The 18553-nt window shown below is 48.8% G+C and overlaps 1 protein-coding gene across 1 annotated transcript in view; it reads right to left on the bottom strand.

Annotated features, from left to right (window-relative positions):
* The window catches only part of LOC148521938 (sulfotransferase 6B1-like), a 45334-nt gene that overhangs the window by 2836 nt on the left and 23945 nt on the right, over nucleotides 1-18553 (bottom strand). Inside the window, exon 6 of the mRNA XM_088474502.1 lies at nucleotides 1740-1896. Coding sequence (XP_088330628.1) covers nucleotides 1740-1896 — 157 coding nt within the window. The remainder of the gene's footprint in view (nucleotides 1-1739; nucleotides 1897-18553) is intronic.

Raw genomic sequence — 18553 nt, forward strand, 5'->3', positions numbered from 1 at the left:
TGTATGCAATTTTTATGCATTTAGAGATACATTGGGGCTAATAGTGTAGGGGTGTGCACGCCCACATGGCTGTGGCCACACCCACACTGTACTGATCATCGCCCCTCCCCTTCTCAGTATAAGCCCTTTAACATTTTCAGCATCAGGCCACGGGCATTTTAAGAGAGGAGGTGGCCCATGTGCAGTATCCCTGTGGGCCCCCTCCTTTCCAGCAGTGCAGTAGACTCTGGCTTTGTGACAGTCTATTGTGTATGTGCAAGTCTCCAGGAACATGGTGCTTGTCCTATGTTTCAGGAGACATCTGTAGTACGCATTTGCAAATCTCCGGGAAAATGGCCGCCATGAGAGGTAACTCTCATGCTCCCAGTTAATTAAATACACCAAGTGCAAGTATTGTGGATGACAAATACAGTAACTTTAATTGAAGGGAGATTAAACTGAAAAATTGCTCTCCAAGAAGCATTGAATGCTTTGGAGGACAATTTTAAAAAACTGCTAACTGGGAATGTTTGTTATCATTTTCTGAACTCCACTAGAAAAATGACAGCTAAACTTTGATTGGTTGCAGCAGCCGTGGCTCCTGTCTTGGTTGGCTGGGGGGTATATACTGTAATTGTGCATATGCGCATGATCGTAATCCTGTGTATATGCACAAATTAACAAGCCAGTCTGCCTCTAAGGACTGCATCGCCTGCAGCCCCTGAAGTTGGGAAGGGCTGCTGTGATAGCAGGGAAGTGGCTTTCCATGGGAAGAACTCTGCTATTGCAGTCCAGATTGGCAGTCCCAGGGGGAGGAAACACTTTCCCCTAGGACTGCCTGTCCATCATGGGATTAGCACAGAGGGCCTGATTCAGACCCGCTCGCAAGCGGACGCTCGCAAGCGGGTCGATGGTGCCCGAATGCGCATGCGCACGACGGAGGGAGCTCCGTCGTGCGCATGCGCGAGACCCGGCGAGCGACGAGGAATGCGTCGCTCGGGGTCTCGCACCAAAGGGGGCGTGCTGTCGATGGTGACTGACAGCACGCCCCCTTTGGTGGGCGTGCCGGGGGCGTGGCTGCCAGACGGAGGCGTTCCCATGGGAACGCCTACCATCTGGGTCCGGCCCCACTGACATCACTAGTGATGTCAGTGGGAATGATTTTGGCTCTGATAGAGCCAAAATCACTCCAGGGCTTGCGGTCACCGAGACCCTACCGCAGGGTCTCGTCGCAAGCCCGATGGTCGCGATGGTCTTGACCATCGCGACCATCATCATGGACGCTCGCATAAGCTGTGGGTGGTAACCCACAGCTATGTGAGCATCCAAGAGGCCGCTCCATTTTTAGGGAGGAGGGCCCTGATTCAGAGCGAGCGCTCTGGTCAGAGCGTTCGGCTCTGAATCAGGCCCAGAAGTCACTGCCATTGTTAAGCAGACCCTGTGGGTAGTGGATTTTCTGGAAAATAAGCTATGCTGTAGGAAATAATATTCACCTATAGTGTAAATGTAACATTACTTTTCTGCCTTGGTCATGTAAGTTTATTAATTTAATCTCAATTCTTAATGGAAATAAATAGAGAAACAGCCTTTCATATGCATAATGACTAAATTTGTATAGCAAAATGCTGATAAAATGACTGCTAGAATAATATTTTTTTCCTTGGTTATAGTTGTATCTTGTAGACCTTTTATACAGGTACTGTGAGCCTGAAATACTTTATATTCTGAATGTAAGCAATGCCACTAATAATTATACTAACCTTTCCTGAAGAAAACACTTCCTATATTTCCATGAGTATTACTGGAATTCACTTTCATAGATGTAAAAGTAGTTTTGTTGTGAACATGTTGGACTTGCTCATCTGTCATAGACAGCCCATAGAAGTCTGCTATTTTCCTTATTTCTGTGGTGAAGTTCTTAAAGAGAATAAACAAACATTTAAACAAATTAAAAAAAGAGAGACCAAGTCAAAATTATACATTTCTGTAGTATTTTAGTGAAAGAAATATATATGTGCATTTACAGAAAATAACTGACCTAACTTATATCTAGGGGTCTATTCATATAGAACATGAAGTGGCTACCAAAAGATGTCACTATATATCGCATCACACACTTACCTGTCCGGCCCCTCTGCGATCCCAGTATGCAGGGAGAAGACAGACATATCAGGAGCCCAATATGCCTATTCCTCACGGCGCATGCCCCGGTGTCTGAGAGCAGCAGGTCAGGTCGGACCTGCTGCAATGGACGCTGGGAAAAAGAGGCGGAGCCAGCGCCGGGTGCCGGAAAGAGAGCAGGGAAGTGTGCAGCTTCCCTTCTCTGTTTGGCTTGCGGTACTTTCTCTGTTCCGCTTGCGGTATAGTTAACGCCATCTTGAGATGGCGAATCTGTACCACAGGAGAGGAGAGGAAAGCTGAGCTTTCTGTTCCTTCATGAATCGCACTTGCCATACAATAGTATGGTGATGCGATGCAGGCATGGAGCGGGGGTACCACTGGAGAAGTAATACACTTCTGCCCGGTAACTTGCTCCATGAATAGCACGAAGCAGAGAGATGTTATTTCAGCTAAACAGGGCGCTTCTCTGCTTCATGAATAGACCCCAATATTCTAAACCTTCTCTAATTTCCAGGGGCAGTTTTATAATTTCCCCTGGAAATGTTTGTCCCTAAAAATACGTCTCTTATTCAACACTGACCAACTGCGCAAATAATCCGTTTTACTGTATTTTAGATGTATTTCTTGACAATAACTTTCTAGGTCTACTGAGGCTAATTTCGTACATGATGTACCTTTATCAAAACTACAACAAAGTGACCCTAGAAATTATTTTTGAAATGTTGGTAATAATTATGCCATACTTGCCGACTTTTATTATCTGCTCCCCATGAGATGCCTGGAGAACAGACACAGCTGGCCACTTTGAGGGACGGGGACGGGTTCCTATGTCATTAGGCCCCGCCCCTAGCACACCAAACTGCTCTTAATCGTAGGAGCACGAAGAGGGGCGGTACTAAATGACGCGATTTCGGAGCCGCAATTCACGGCAAAATGCCGTCAATTTTCTCCCCATCCTGCCCACTTTACTGGGAAGTGGGCAGGATGCGAGATATCTGGATACTCTTCTGGGGGTGTGGGGGGCTGCCTGAAAATTCGGGAGCCTCCTCTGCAACTTCTGGGAGAGCAGGTAAGTATGAATTATGCCTATATCTAAAATAGTGGTAATGAAGGGAACAAGGGCGCAGATATGTACACTGGGCCTGATTCAGAGTTGTACGCTATACCCATCGCTGCTGCAGCCTGAGAAAATATTCTAATGCTTCAGGAGTCCTCAGTCCCCCTGACAGCATCAAAGATCCGAATGCTGCATCCGAAGATGCAGCATCGGATCGTCACGAGTAAGCCTACGCTCAGAATTACCACAGGAACTGCTCCAGGAAATCTGCAGCGGAAGACATAGGCCCTGGCCTCACCACTTCCAGAAAATGGGGGCATCACACCCCCATTTTTGGGAACACTGGCCGGCCCTGCCCATTCCCCACCCCCAAACGGCGGCAGCATGTCGCTCATGCTGCAGCTTAGGGGCACTGCGGGCATACTTCCAGATAGAGACCTGCATATGCACAGTGCAGATCCTACACATGCGCAGATCTCTAACAATCTGATCTCTATCCATCGGGTTTGCAAACAAGTCTGAATCCGGCCCACTGTTCTATTACATCAGCACCAAAACTAAACTACAGATGTGATCTCGTACATTATTGCTGCAGCTGCGCCAAACAGCCCTTATCAGCATGGCAGGAGCATCTTTTTTGCTTTAATGTGCTTCTTAGTCACAATGCAATGACACAGTGTAAGCCCCCTTTACCCTCTAAAGGGACACCAGGTTACTAACTCCTATGTAATCTCTTTTTACCCACCCTTAAACGCATGTTAATTGGTGTACTTCATATTACTATTATTCCAGTGCCTCCACCCAAGCTAAATTGTAAGGCTTGCTTGGGAAAACCTATTACTTATGAGTAGAGATGAGCGATTCGGATTCTGTGGAATCTGAACCACTCTGAACATAGGGGATCCGAGTCCACCCGAACCCTGTTCGTGTGTTCCCCGCCTGACTCGGATCCTCATTCGGGGCCGAACGGCGGCCGCCTGATGTCAGATTCTCGCGAGAGAATCAGACATCAGGGCTCCTCTAGTGTAGGGCAGACCGCTGTGATATCGGTCTGCCCTACACAGACACAAACACACCAGTGGCAGCTGTGTGTTTGTAATAGTAGCCAATGAGAGTCAGGCAGACTCTCATTGGCTGCTGCACAGAGGAGACCGGTTGGAGCTCACTCATGAGCTCCGTCTTCCGGCTCCCTCCGCGCGTAATAGAGCAGAGTAGAGCGGATGGTGGCAGGAGCGGGGATTCAGGTAAGTTTTTTTTTTTCTTTTTTTTTATGTGTTTGTAAGGGGGTGCTACTGGGGGCATGCTATTGGGGGCACTGCTACTGGGGGGCATACTACTACTGGGGGCCTGCTAATGGAGGCACTACTACTGGGGACCTGCTAATGGGGGCACTCCTACTGGGGGGCATACTACTGGGGGCATGCTAATGGGGGCACTGCTACTGTGGGGCACTGCTACTACTGGGGCATGCTACTGGGGGCACTACTACTGGGGGCCTGCTACTGGGGGCATACTACTACTGGGGGCACTACTAAGGGTGGCACTACTACTGGGGGGCATACTACTGGGGGCACTACTACTGGGGGCACTGCTACTGGGGGGCATACTACTGGGGGCACTACTACTGGGGGCCTGCTACTGGGGGCACTGCTACTGGGGGGCATACTACTACTGGGGGCATGCTACTGGGGGCACTACTACTGGGGGCCTGCTACTGGGGGCATACTACTAGGGGACATACTACTACTGGGGGCACTACTACTGGGGGGCATACTACTGGGGGCACTACTACTGGGGGCCCTGCTACTGGGGGGCATACTACTACTGGGGGCCTGCTAATGGGGGCACTCCTACTGGGGGCATGCTAATGGGGGCACTGCTACTGGGGGGCATACTACTACTGGGGCATGCTACTGGGGGCACTACTACTGGGGGCCTGCTACTGGGGGCATACTACTACTGGGGGCACTACTACTGGGGGGCATACTACTGGGGGCACTGCTACTGGGGGCACTGCTACTGGGGGCATGCTAATGGGGGCACTACTACTGGGGGCCTGCTACTGGGGGCACTGCTACTGGGGGGCATACTACTACTGGGGGCATGCTACTGGGGGCACTACTACTGGGGGCCTGCTACTGGGGGCATACTACTAGGGGACATACTACTACTGGGGGCACTACTAAAGGTGGCACTACTACTGGGGGGCATACTACTGGGGGCATGCTAATGGGGGCACTACTACTGGGGGCCCTGCTACTGGGGGGCATACTACTACTGGGGGCACTACTACTGGGGGCCTGCTACTGGGGGCATACTACTGGGGGCATGCTTATGGGGGCACTACTACTGGGGGCCTGCTACTGGGGGACATACTACTGGGGGCACTGCTACTGGGGGGCATGCTAATGGGGGCACTACTACTGGGGGCCTGCTACGGGGGGCATACTACTGGGGGGCCTGCTACGGGGGGCATACTACGGGGAAGCATACTGCTGGGGGCATGTTAATGGGGGCACTGCTACTGGGGGCATACTACTACTGGGGGCATACTACTGGGGGCCTGCTAATGGGGGCACTACTACTGGGGAGCTGCTAATGGGGGCACTATTACTGGAGGGCGCACTACTACTGGGGCATACTACTACTGGGGGCCTGCTAATGGGGGAACTACTACTGGGGCCTGCTAATGGGGGCACTACTACTGGGGGGCATACTACTACTGGGGGCCTGCTAATGGGGGCACTACTACTGGGGACCTGCTAATGGGGGCACTACTACTGGGGGGTACACTACTACTGGGGGCATACTACTACTGGGGGCCTGCTAATGGGGGCACTACTACTGGGGGCATGTTACTGGGGGCACTGCTACTGGGGGCATACTACTGGGGGCCTGCTAATGGGGGCACTACTACTGGGGGCCTGCTACTGGGGGCACTGCTACTGGGGCATACTACTGGGGGCATGCTAATGGGGGCACAACTACTGGGGACCTGCTAATGGGGGCACTGCTACTGGGGGCATACTACTACTGGGGGCACTACATAGGGGGCCCTACTACTAAGGGGACTGCATAGGGGGCACCACTACTGGGGGCATTGTGTAAGGGACACCACTGCCTGGGGCATTGTATAAGTGGCACTACTACTGTGGGCTTTGTGTATAAGGGTCACTACTGTGGGCATTGTGTAAAAGGGTCACTACTGTGAGCATTGTGTAAAAGGGGCACTACTGTGTGTCGTAACATAAATAAGAGACACTACTTTATGGTGTAATGTGAATCAGGGACACTATGTGCGGTGTGATTTGAATAAGATTGTGCACTGTGACTCCTTGGGCCGTAGCCCATTTTGTAAACAAGTACTGTGATTCTGCTGGCCGTACCCCACTGGGTGGGTGCACTACTTTTCATTTCTGCCACTGCTGTGTGGCAATGAGTCATAGATGTGATTTAAACTGTGGTGTCTGTGCCGCTGCTTTGTCGCTTGGTAACCAGTCAGCTCACTGCAACCGTTGGCAAATAATGGTGAAAACTATAATTTAAACTGTGAGGTGGTCTAAATTGACTGGAAATTAAGGTTATTCAGGTTAATAATACTCTAGGAAGAAAAAAAAGCCCAATTTATGTGATTTTAGCTTTTTTTGTCAATTTTTGTAAAAAAAAATCCAAATCCAAATCCAAAGCCAGTCACCGCAGTTTGGCAAATCCAAATCCAAAGTCGGACGACGGACGACGAATTAGAACCAAATCCAAATCCAGCAAAAATGGTCCCTACTTATGAGAATGATGTATAGTAGAGACGTGCGCCGACCCCTGTGTTTTGGATCTGGGGACCTCATTCAGAGTCGGTCGTTGCGGCCGCACGGTCGTAAGGGAAAAGGGGCCGGATTTGCAAATGATGCACTCGAAATTTGCGTCCTTCAGGTCGGATCGGTAGCTGGACGACCAAGGGGAGGATGCGGCCAGAAGACAAAAAAATACGCCCCTTTCTCGTACGCATTACACGTCATCTCCGGGCATATAAGGATTAATCGAGACCATCGGGAACCATCAGAGCTGGTCATAGAGCTTAAGGTTGACCATACCCTCTCTTAAGCACTACGATCATGTCAGTGTTAAAACCTCCCATGTCACATGTGCTATGACACTACTTTGTTAATTATGCACTCCCATAAAATGCCGTTCGCATAATTAGGCACGCCTGTGTTCGGATCTCCACTCCCCCGTTTTCAAGCACCTTCCCCTGTTACCACCCACATATGCCTCATTCTGTCACTCAAACTAACGACCTGGCTGTGTTCAAGGAGAGAGATATTTCTGATCGTAAGAGCTAGTTTGCGCACGCGCATTTCGAACTTTACGCATGCGTAGTTTAGCGAACATCGGTGGCGTATGACCGTACGGCCGCAACGACCAACTCTGAATGAGGTCCTGGATCTCCCCTGGTTCTGGATCTGAATTGGTTTTGCCAAAACCTCACCTCCCGTGTTTTGTTTTTGTGTTTTGGTTTTGGATCTGGATTTTTTCTTAAAAAATAAAAAAAACAGCTAAAATCACATATAATGGGTCTTTTTTTGTCCTACAGTATTAATAACCTCAGTAACATTTATTTCCACTCGTTTCCAGTCAATTTTGACCACCTAACAGCTCACAATATTGATTTTTTTTCATCTAGTTATAGGGCCAAAAGGTTACATCCAGCTTGCTGGCTCAAAACTGATTGATATAATTATTAATAGAGTTGAGGACTGTGCAAAGATGATAGTTGACAGTTGGTGCAGCCCCTGGTTATAAAATTAATAATAAATTGATTAAAAAACAATTCATTGGGTGCAGCCCCTGGCTGAATAATTAATAAAAAGAAATTCATTGGTGCAGCCCCTGGCTGTAAAATTGATAATAAATTAAAAAACAATTTCATTGGGTGCAGCCCCTGGCTGAATAATTAATAAAACTAAATTCATTGGTACAGCCTTTAATTTAAAATATCAGACAGCAATGCCCCAACTAGCACATAATGGAATGGAAAAAGGTGCAAGTTGGAATAGTCCTTGGGCCCTACCACCCATCCTTATGTTGTATACGAAACAGGACAGTTTAACAAACCAATCATTTCAGTGACAAGGACTGCCAATTGTGGCTGAAATGATTGGTTTGTTTGGACCCCCATAAAACAACTTAAACCTAGGATCCAGAATGGTCGCCAAAATATATTTTTCAGATTTCAATATATTGACTTGAATCAAGGGCTTGATCCACCAGTCTGACATGTTTTGCGCAGTCGCTCCATTTCATCTCCTCCTTCAGTTTCTCCAGCTGTTTTTGCAAAAGTCTGATGAGGGGAATGACATGACACAAGCTGGCGGTGTCTGAACTAACTTCACGTGTGGTAAGTTCAAAGGGTTTGAGAACCTTGCACAACACGAAAATTATTCTCCACTGCGCTTGAGTGAGGTGCATTCCCCCTCCACGGCCTATGTCATAGGCCGTTGAATAGCCCTGGGTGGCCTTTTGCTGTTCCTCCATCCGCTGAAGCATATAGAGGGTAGAATTCCACCGAGTTACTACCTCTTGCTTCAGCTGATGGCAGGGCAAATTTAACTGTACCTGCTGGTCATGCAATCTTCGACAAGCGTTTGCCGAATGTCTAAAATGTCCGGATATTTTGCGGGCCACGGAAAGCATCTCCTGCACGCCCCTGTCATTATTTTAAAAATGATGCACCACCAAATTAATTGTGTGAGCAAAACATGGGACGTGTTGGAATTCGCCCAGATGTAATGCTCTCACAATATTGGTGGCATTGTCCGAAATCACAAATCCCGAGGAGAGTCCAAGTGGGGTAAGCCATTTAGCAATGATTTTCCTAAGAGGTTCTCAGCGGTATGCCTCTTAGTGAAACCAGTTATACAAAGAGTAGCCTGCCTTTGTATCAGCTGTCTTTTGGTAGATGTTGCTGTTGCTGTTGTAGACAATATATCTACCCAGTGGGCTGTCACAGTCATGTAATCCTTAATGTGCCCTGTCCCACTTGTCCACATATCAGTGGTCAAGTGGACAGTGGGTACGGCATTTCTGAGGACATTAATAAGGTTTTTTTTAATGTCCTTGTACAGATTTGGAATTGCTGTTCTAGCGAAGTGGGATCTAGAAGGGATCTGGTAGCGAGGACACATGACCTCAATTAACTGTTGAAACCCCACTGCGGTAACGGCGGATAATGGATGCACATCTAATACCAGCATAGCTGTTATGGCGTCAGTAATCCGCTGTGCAACTATGTGATTGCTGTCATACTTGTTTGCCCTTGCAAACGACTGTTTGACAGTTAATTGTTTTTTGGAGGATACACTACAAGTAGTCTTCCTCCTGATCCCCTTCTAGGATGAAGATCCACTCACAGGAACAGCAGCAGCAACAGGCATAGTCATCAAGGATCCTTCTGAGGAATCACGGATAGGAGAGGAGTCAATCAAGCTTTGAATACCAACATTGTATGCAGCAGGACTACTCCCGATGACGAATGAGGATGTTGATAATGCAGGTGTTGGTGTTGGAGATCGAAGGCACTTGGATCTCACAGAGAGGGAGCAGGTAGGTGACACTGGACTTGTTACGTTTTGAGTTCTGGAACTTGGTGATGTACACTTTGATATTTGATGAATGCGCTCCAAGTGACGTAACAAGGAAGAGGTTCCTAGGTGGTTTAGGTCCCTCCCTCTACTCACTCTTGCATGGCAACGGTCATATATGGCTTGACAACTGTTGTCCGGATCAGGGTGGAAATAATTCCACGTGAGAAGTAGATTTTTTTGTCTTTTGTTCCAGCATGACAACAATGGGGTTTGGCTTTTTCAATCCATGGGCAACAGTTGTTGCCTTACTTACACAAAGGACATCCTCTGCATCAACATCCTCATCACCAACATCTTCATCATCAACATCCTCATCATCCTTAGCGGATTCTGTGGAATCTGAACCACTCTGAACATAGGGGATCCGAGTCCACCCGAACCCTGTTCGTGTGTTCCCCGCCTGACTCGGATCCCCATTCGGGGCCGAACGGCGGCCGCCTGATGTCAGATTCTCGCGAGAGAATCAGACATCAGGGCTCCTCTAGTGTAGGGCAGACCGCTGTGATATCGGTCTGCCCTACACAGACACAAACACACCAGTGGCAGCTGTGTGTTTGTAATAGCAGCCAATGAGAGTCAGGCAGACTCTCATTGGCTGCTGCACAGAGGAGACCGGTTGGAGCTCACTCATGAGCTCCGTCTTCCGGCTCCCTCCGCGCGTAATAGAGCAGAGTAGAGCGGATGGTGGCAGGAGCGGGGATTCAGGTAAGTTTTTTTTTTTCTTTTTTTTTATGTGTGTTTGTAAGGGGGTGCTACTGGGGGCATGCTATTGGGGGCACTGCTACTGGGGGGCATACTACTACTGGGGGCCTGCTAATGGAGGCACTACTACTGGGGACCTGCTAATGGGGGCACTCCTACTGGGGGGCATACTACTGGGGGCATGCTAATGGGGGCACTGCTACTGGGGGGCACTGCTACTACTGGGGCATGCTACTGGGGGCACTACTACTGGGGGCACTACTACTGGGGGCATACTACTACTGGGGGCACTACTAAGGGTGGCACTACTACTGGGGGGCATACTACTGGGGGCACTACTACTGGGGGCACTGCTACTGGGGGGCATACTACTGGGGGCACTACTACTGGGGGCCTGCTACTGGGGGCACTGCTACTGGGGGGCATACTACTACTGGGGGCATGCTACTGGGGGCACTACTACTGGGGGCCTGCTACTGGGGGCATACTACTAGGGGACATACTACTACTGGGGGCACTACTACTGGGGGGCATACTACTGGGGGCATGCTAATGGGGGCACTACTACTGGGGGCCCTGCTACTGGGGGGCATACTACTACTGGGGGCCTGCTAATGGGGGCACTCCTACTGGGGGCATGCTAATGGGGGCACTGCTACTGGGGGGCATACTACTACTGGGGCATGCTACTGGGGGCACTACTACTGGGGGCCTGCTACTGGGGGCATACTACTACTGGGGGCACACTACTGGGGGGCATACTACTGGGGGCACTGCTACTGGGGGCACTGCTACTGGGGGCATGCTAATGGGGGCACTACTACTGGGGGCCTGCTACTGGGGGCACTGCTACTGGGGGGCATACTACTACTGGGGGCATGCTACTGGGGGCACTACTACTGGGGGCCTGCTACTGGGGGCATACTACTAGGGGACATACTACTACTGGGGGCACTACTAAAGGTGGCACTACTACTGGGGGGCATACTACTGGGGGCATGCTAATGGGGGCACTACTACTGGGGGGCATACTACTACTGGGGGCACTACTACTGGGGGCCTGCTACTGGGGGCATACTACTGGGGGCATGCTTATGGGGGCACTACTACTGGGGGACATACTACTGGGGGCACTGCTACTGGGGGGCATGCTAATGGGGGCACTACTACTGGGGGCCTGCTACGGGGGGCATACTACTGGGGGGCCTGCTACGGGAGGCATACTACGGGGAAGCATACTGCTGGGGGCATGTTAATGGGGGCACTGCTACTGGGGGCATACTACTACTGGGGGCATACTACTGGGGGCCTGCTAATGGGGGCACTACTACTGGGGAGCTGCTAATGGGGGCACTATTACTGGAGGGCGCACTACTACTGGGGCATACTACTACTGGGGGCCTGCTAATGGGGGAACTACTACTGGGGCCTGCTAATGGGGGCACTACTACTGGGGGGCATACTACTACTGGGGGCCTGCTAATGGGGGCACTACTACTGGGGACCTGCTAATGGGGGCACTACTACTGGGGGGTACACTACTACTGGGGGCATACTACTACTGGGGGCCTGCTAATGGGGGCACTACTACTGGGGGCCTGCTAATGGGGGCACTACTACTGGGGGCATGTTACTGGGGGCACTGCTACTGGGGGCATACTACTGGGGGCCTGCTAATGGGGGCACTACTACTGGGGGCCTGCTACTGGGGGCACTGCTACTGGGGCATACTACTGGGGGCATGCTAATGGGGGCACAACTACTGGGGACCTGCTAATGGGGGCACTGCTACTGGGGGCATACTACTACTGGGGGCACTACATAGGGGGCCCTACTACTAAGGGGACTGCATAGGGGGCACCACTACTGGGGGCATTGTGTAAGGGACACCACTGCCTGGGGCATTGTATAAGTGGCACTACTACTGTGGGCTTTGTGTATAAGGGTCACTACTGTGGGCATTGTGTAAAAGGGTCACTACTGTGAGCATTGTGTAAAAGGGGCACTACTGTGTGTCGTAACATAAATAAGAGACACTACTTTATGGTGTAATGTGAATCAGGGACACTATGTGCGGTGTGATTTGAATAAGATTGTGCACTGTGACTCCTTGGGCCGTAGCCCATTTTGTAAACAAGTACTGTGATTCTGCTGGCCGTACCCCACTGGGTGGGTGCACTACTTTTCATTTCTGCCACTGCTGTGTGGCAATGAGTCATAGATGTGATTTAAACTGTGGTGTCTGTGCCGCTGCTTTGTCGCTTGGTAACCAGTCAGCTCACTGCAACCGTTGGCAAATAATGGTGAAAACTATAATTTAAACTGTGAGGTGGTCTAAATTGACTGGAAATTAAGGTTATTGAGGTTAATAATACTCTAGGAAGAAAAAAAAGCCCAATTTATGTGATTTTAGCTTTTTTTGTAAATTTTTGTAAAAAAAAATCCAAATCCAAATCCAAAGCCAGTCACCGCAGTTTGGCAAATCCAAATCCAAAGTCGGACGACGGACGACGAATTAGAACCAAATCCAAATCCAGCAAAAATGGTCCCTACTTATGAGAATGATGTATAGTAGAGACGTGCGCCGACCCCTGTGTTTTGGATCTGGGGACCTCATTCAGAGTCGGTCGTTGCGGCCGCACGGTCGTAAGGGAAAAGGGGCCGGATTTGCAAATGATGCACTCGAAATTTGCGTCCTTCAGGTCGGATCGGTAGCTGGACGACCAAGGGGAGGATGCGGCCAGAAGACAAAAAAATACGCCCCTTTCTCGTACGCATTACACGTCATCTCCGGGCATATAAGGATTAATCGAGACCATCGGGAACCATCAGAGCTGGTCATAGAGCTTAAGGTTGACCATACCCTCTCTTAAGCACTACGATCATGTCAGTGTTAAAACCTCCCATGTCACATGTGCTATGACACTACTTTGTTAATTATGCACTCCCATAAAATGCCGTTCGCATAATTAGGCACGCCTGTGTTCGGATCTCCACTCCCCCGTTTTCAAGCACCTTCCCCTGTTACCACCCACATATGCCTCATTCTGTCACTCAAACTAACGACCTGGCTGTGTTCAAGGAGAGAGATATTTCTGATCGTAAGAGCTAGTTTGCGCACGCGCATTTCGAACTTTACGCATGCGCAGTTTAGCGAACATCGGTGGCGTATGACCGTACGGCCGCAACGACCGACTCTGAATGAGGTCCTGGATCTCCCCTGGTTCTGGATCTGAATTGGTTTTGCCAAAACCTCACCTCCCGTGTTTTGTTTTTGTGTTTTGGTTTTGGATCTGGATTTTTTCTTAAAAAATAAAAAAACAGCTAAAATCACATATAATGGGTCTTTTTTTGTCCTACAGTATTAATAACCTCAGTAACATTTATTTCCACTCGTTTCCAGTCAATTTTGACCACCTAACAGCTCACAATATTGATTTTTTTTCATCTAGTTATAGGGCCAAAAGGTTACATCCAGCTTGCTGGCTCAAAACTGATTGATATAATTATTAATAGAGTTGAGGACTGTGCAAAGATGATAGTTGACAGTTGGTGCAGCCCCTGGTTATAAAATTAATAATAAATTGATTAAAAAACAATTCATTGGGTGCAGCCCCTGGCTGAATAATTAATAAAAAGAAATTCATTGGTGCAGCCCCTGGCTGTAAAATTGATAATAAATTAAAAAACTATTTCATTGGGTGCAGCCCCTGGCTGAATAATTAATAAAACTAAATTCATTGGTACAGCCTTTAATTTAAAATATCAGACAGCAATGCCCCAACTAGCACATAATGGAATGGAAAAAGGTGCAAGTTGGAATAGTCCTTGGGCCCTACCACCCATCCTTATGTTGTATACGAAACAGGACAGTTTAACAAACCAATCATTTCAGTGACAAGGACTGCCAATTGTGGCTGAAATGATTGGTTTGTTTGGACCCCCATAAAACAACTTAAACCTAGGATCCAGAATGGTCGCCAAAATATATTTTTCAGATTTCAATATATTGACTTGAATCAAGGGCTTGATCCACCAGTCTGACATGTTTTGCGCAGTCGCTCCATTTCATCTCCTCCTTCAGTTTCTCCAGCTGTTTTTGCAAAAGTCTGATGAGGGGAATGACATGACACAAGCTGGCGGTGTCTGAACTAACTTCACGTGTGGTAAGTTCAAAGGGTTTGAGAACCTTGCACAACACGAAAATTATTCTCCACTGCGCTTGAGTGAGGTGCATTCCCCCTCCACGGCCTATGTCATAGGCCGTTGAATAGCCCTGGGTGGCCTTTTGCTGTTCCTCCATCCGCTGAAGCATATAGAGGGTAGAATTCCACCGAGTTACTACCTCTTGCTTCAGCTGATGGCAGGGCAAATTTAACTGTACCTGCTGGTCATGCAATCTTCGACAAGCGTTTGCCGAATGTCTAAAATGTCCGGATATTTTGCGGGCCACGGAAAGCATCTCCTGCACGCCCCTGTCATTATTTTAAAAATGATGCACCACCAAATTAATTGTGTGAGCAAAACATGGGACGTGTTGGAATTCGCCCAGATGTAATGCTCTCACAATATTGGTGGCATTGTCCGAAATCACAAATCCCGAGGAGAGTCCAAGTGGGGTAAGCCATTTAGCAATGATTTTCCTAAGAGGTTCTCAGCGGTATGCCTCTTAGTGAAACCAGTTATACAAAGAGTAGCCTGCCTTTGTATCAGCTGTCTTTTGGTAGATGTTGCTGTTGCTGTTGTAGACAATATATCTACCCAGTGGGCTGTCACAGTCATGTAATCCTTAATGTGCCCTGTCCCACTTGTCCACATATCAGTGGTCAAGTGGACAGTGGGTACGGCATTTCTGAGGACATTAATAAGGTTTTTTTTAATGTCCTTGTACAGATTTGGAATTGCTGTTCTAGCGAAGTGGGATCTAGAAGGGATCTGGTAGCGAGGACACATGACCTCAATTAACTGTTGAAACCCCACTGCGGTAACGGCGGATAATGGATGCACATCTAATACCAGCATAGCTGTTATGGCGTCAGTAATCCGCTGTGCAACTATGTGATTGCTGTCATACTTGTTTGCCCTTGCAAACGACTGTTTGACAGTTAATTGTTTTTTGGAGGATACACTACAAGTAGTCTTCCTCCTGATCCCCTTCTAGGATGAAGATCCACTCACAGGAACAGCAGCAGCAACAGGCATAGTCATCAAGGATCCTTCTGAGGAATCACGGATAGGAGAGGAGTCAATCAAGCTTTGAATACCAACATTGTATGCAGCAGGACTACTCCCGATGACGAATGAGGATGTTGATAATGCAGGTGTTGGTGTTGGAGATCGAAGGCACTTGGATCTCACAGAGAGGGAGCAGGTAGGTGACACTGGACTTGTTACGTTTTGAGTTCTGGAACTTGGTGATGTACACTTTGATATTTGATGAATGCGCTCCAAGTGACGTAACAAGGAAGAGGTTCCTAGGTGGTTTAGGTCCCTCCCTCTACTCACTCTTGCATGGCAACGGTCATATATGGCTTGACAACTGTTGTCCGGATCAGGGTGGAAATAATTCCACGTGAGAAGTAGATTTTTTTGTCTTTTGTTCCGGCATGACAACAATGGGGTTTGGCTTTTTCAATCCATGGGCAACAGTTGTTGCCTTACTTACACAAAGGACATCCTCTGCATCAACATCCTCATCACCAACATCTTCATCATCAACATCCTCATCATCCTTAGCGCCTTCAACTACCAAATATCCTCCTCCATGTGCAATTCCACAGACTATGGCCCTCATTCAGAGCCGTACGCTCTGAGCAGAGCGCACGCTCTGAATGAGGGCCGGGCTCCATTTTCATGGAGCGTCCTCCTGGACGCTCGTATAGCTGTGGGTCACCACCCACAGGCTATACGAGCGTGCATTGTGATGGCCGCGATGGTCGTGACCATCGCGACCATCGAAATTGCGAGCCGGAGCCTGCGGTTGAGGTTTTCAACCGCAAGCTCCGGAGTGATTTTGGCTCTATCAGAGCCAAAATCACTCCCACTGACATCACTAGTGATGTCAGTGGGCCGACTTTTGACGGAGGCGTTCCCGTGGGAACGCCCCTGTCAGGGAGGCACGCCCCCGGCACGCCCACCAAAGGGGGCGTGCTGTCAATCAACATTGACAGCACGCCCCCTTTGATCGGACACAACGAGCGAAGGACTTTCCTTCGCTCGTCGCGTCTGGCGCATGCGCACGACGGAGCTCCCTCCGTCGTGCGCATGCTCAGTCCATAACATCGACCCACTTGCGAGCGGACAGCCGCTCGCGAGTGGGTCTGAATCAGGCCCAATGTCTGCAAGATGTTGACTGCCCTTCCCCACATTTACAGAGGGCACACAAATGTTGGAACTTGGAGGATCCTCCAGTACACTAGTATTTAGGTCTGGCTCACACATGGCAACCGCGGACACACTTGCACTCTCCTTGGGGATTTGTGATTTCGATTTCTAAGGGCACACAGTTGTTTTTTCCGAAGGGCTATCAGAATCAGCAGTCTTCCTAAAAAAAGGCCAAGGCCTTATCCTTTCCTTGCCACTTTGTGTAGTGAAGGGCATATTGCCAATTTTTTGTTTATCTAAAGGCAAATTTCCTTTCAATTTTTTTTTCTTAAAAAAATTTTTTTCTCAGTACAAGTAGCTTTACCATATCGATGGCGTGACTTAAGCCCTGGGACATGGGCCTTCATAGAGGACGAGGAAGTTGACGGCCTTGCACTGCTGGCGGCAGCTACAACATGTGCTTCTTGGCCTTGCTCTCCTGTCATGTGACAGCCCTCCATATTTTCTGCGGTCTTGAAGCAGTGTCACAAGCACCAATAGTGTAGCCAAGGTGAGGTTACAAAATTTACACACGTGCAGCCATGCACGCACACAGAAATATTAGACAAAAAAAGACAATTGATTTTTATTTTTTTTCAGCTCCAGAACTTGAGCTCAGAGCACCGATTGATCACGACTGTACTCAGGCAGCATTAGGTTGCAACTTGTGTTGCTGGCTGGATCTTGTGCGGTTAAGCCTAACACACACGCACACAGACACAGACAGTAAAAGATCAAAAAAAGACAATTGATTTTTATTTTTTTTCAGCTCCAGAACTTGAGCCCAAAGCACCGATTGATCACAACAGGAGTCGGGCAGCACTAGGTTGCAATTTGCGTTGCTGGCTGGATCTTGTGCGGTTAAGAAAAACATGCACGGACACACAGAAAAATATGACACAAGTCGACACTTTTATTGTTGTGGGGTTTTTTTACTTTTTTTTTTTTTTTTTTGAGTCCAGAACTTGGAACCAGATGGACTCGGCAGAGCCCAGATGTATTCTGCACCAGCCCAGATGGACACAGCAGACAGCACAGCCCAGAATGGATCAGCAGCACCAGCCCAGGACACAGCAGACAGCACAGCACCACCAGCCCAGGACACAGCAGACAGCACCAGACCAGAATGGATCAGCAGCACCAAGCCAAGGACACAGCAGACAGCACCAGCCCAGAATGGATCAGCAGTGCACCAGCCCAGGACACAGCAGACAGCACAACACCAAACAACACCAGCAACTTTCCCAGCCCTACACTACCCACCCTCCTTTTTCAGTCTCCACAGCCAGAGTGAAATAGCGTCCGCTGCGTGGTCCCTATATACTACATTGATCATAGAGACGTAAGCTCACGAACCGCGAGATTTCAGAATCTATGGTTTTGTCTCGGTTTTGAGATCTGAGTCAGGCGGGAAACCCCGAGCCTGCTTGGATCCGACTCAGATCTGCTAAATTCGGGTGGGTTCGGATCTCTGAAATCCAAACCCGCTCATCTCTAATGTATAGTGCACAACAATGCAAAAATATAATCTGGGTTTAACACAATTTTGTTTATACCACCTGTCTTTTCTTTTCTTGTAGGCTACTCCATACATATGAAATCCGTGCTCCACCCTCTCCAGGTAAGTAATAAATAGACAGTATTAGATCAGGTTAACTTTTATATAAGACAGGTCAGATATACACATTCACTT

Source organism: Taudactylus pleione, unplaced genomic scaffold, assembly GCF_031769625.1.
Source record: "Taudactylus pleione unplaced genomic scaffold, aTauple2 ptg000154l, whole genome shotgun sequence".
Taxonomy (NCBI): domain Eukaryota; kingdom Metazoa; phylum Chordata; class Amphibia; order Anura; family Myobatrachidae; genus Taudactylus; species Taudactylus pleione.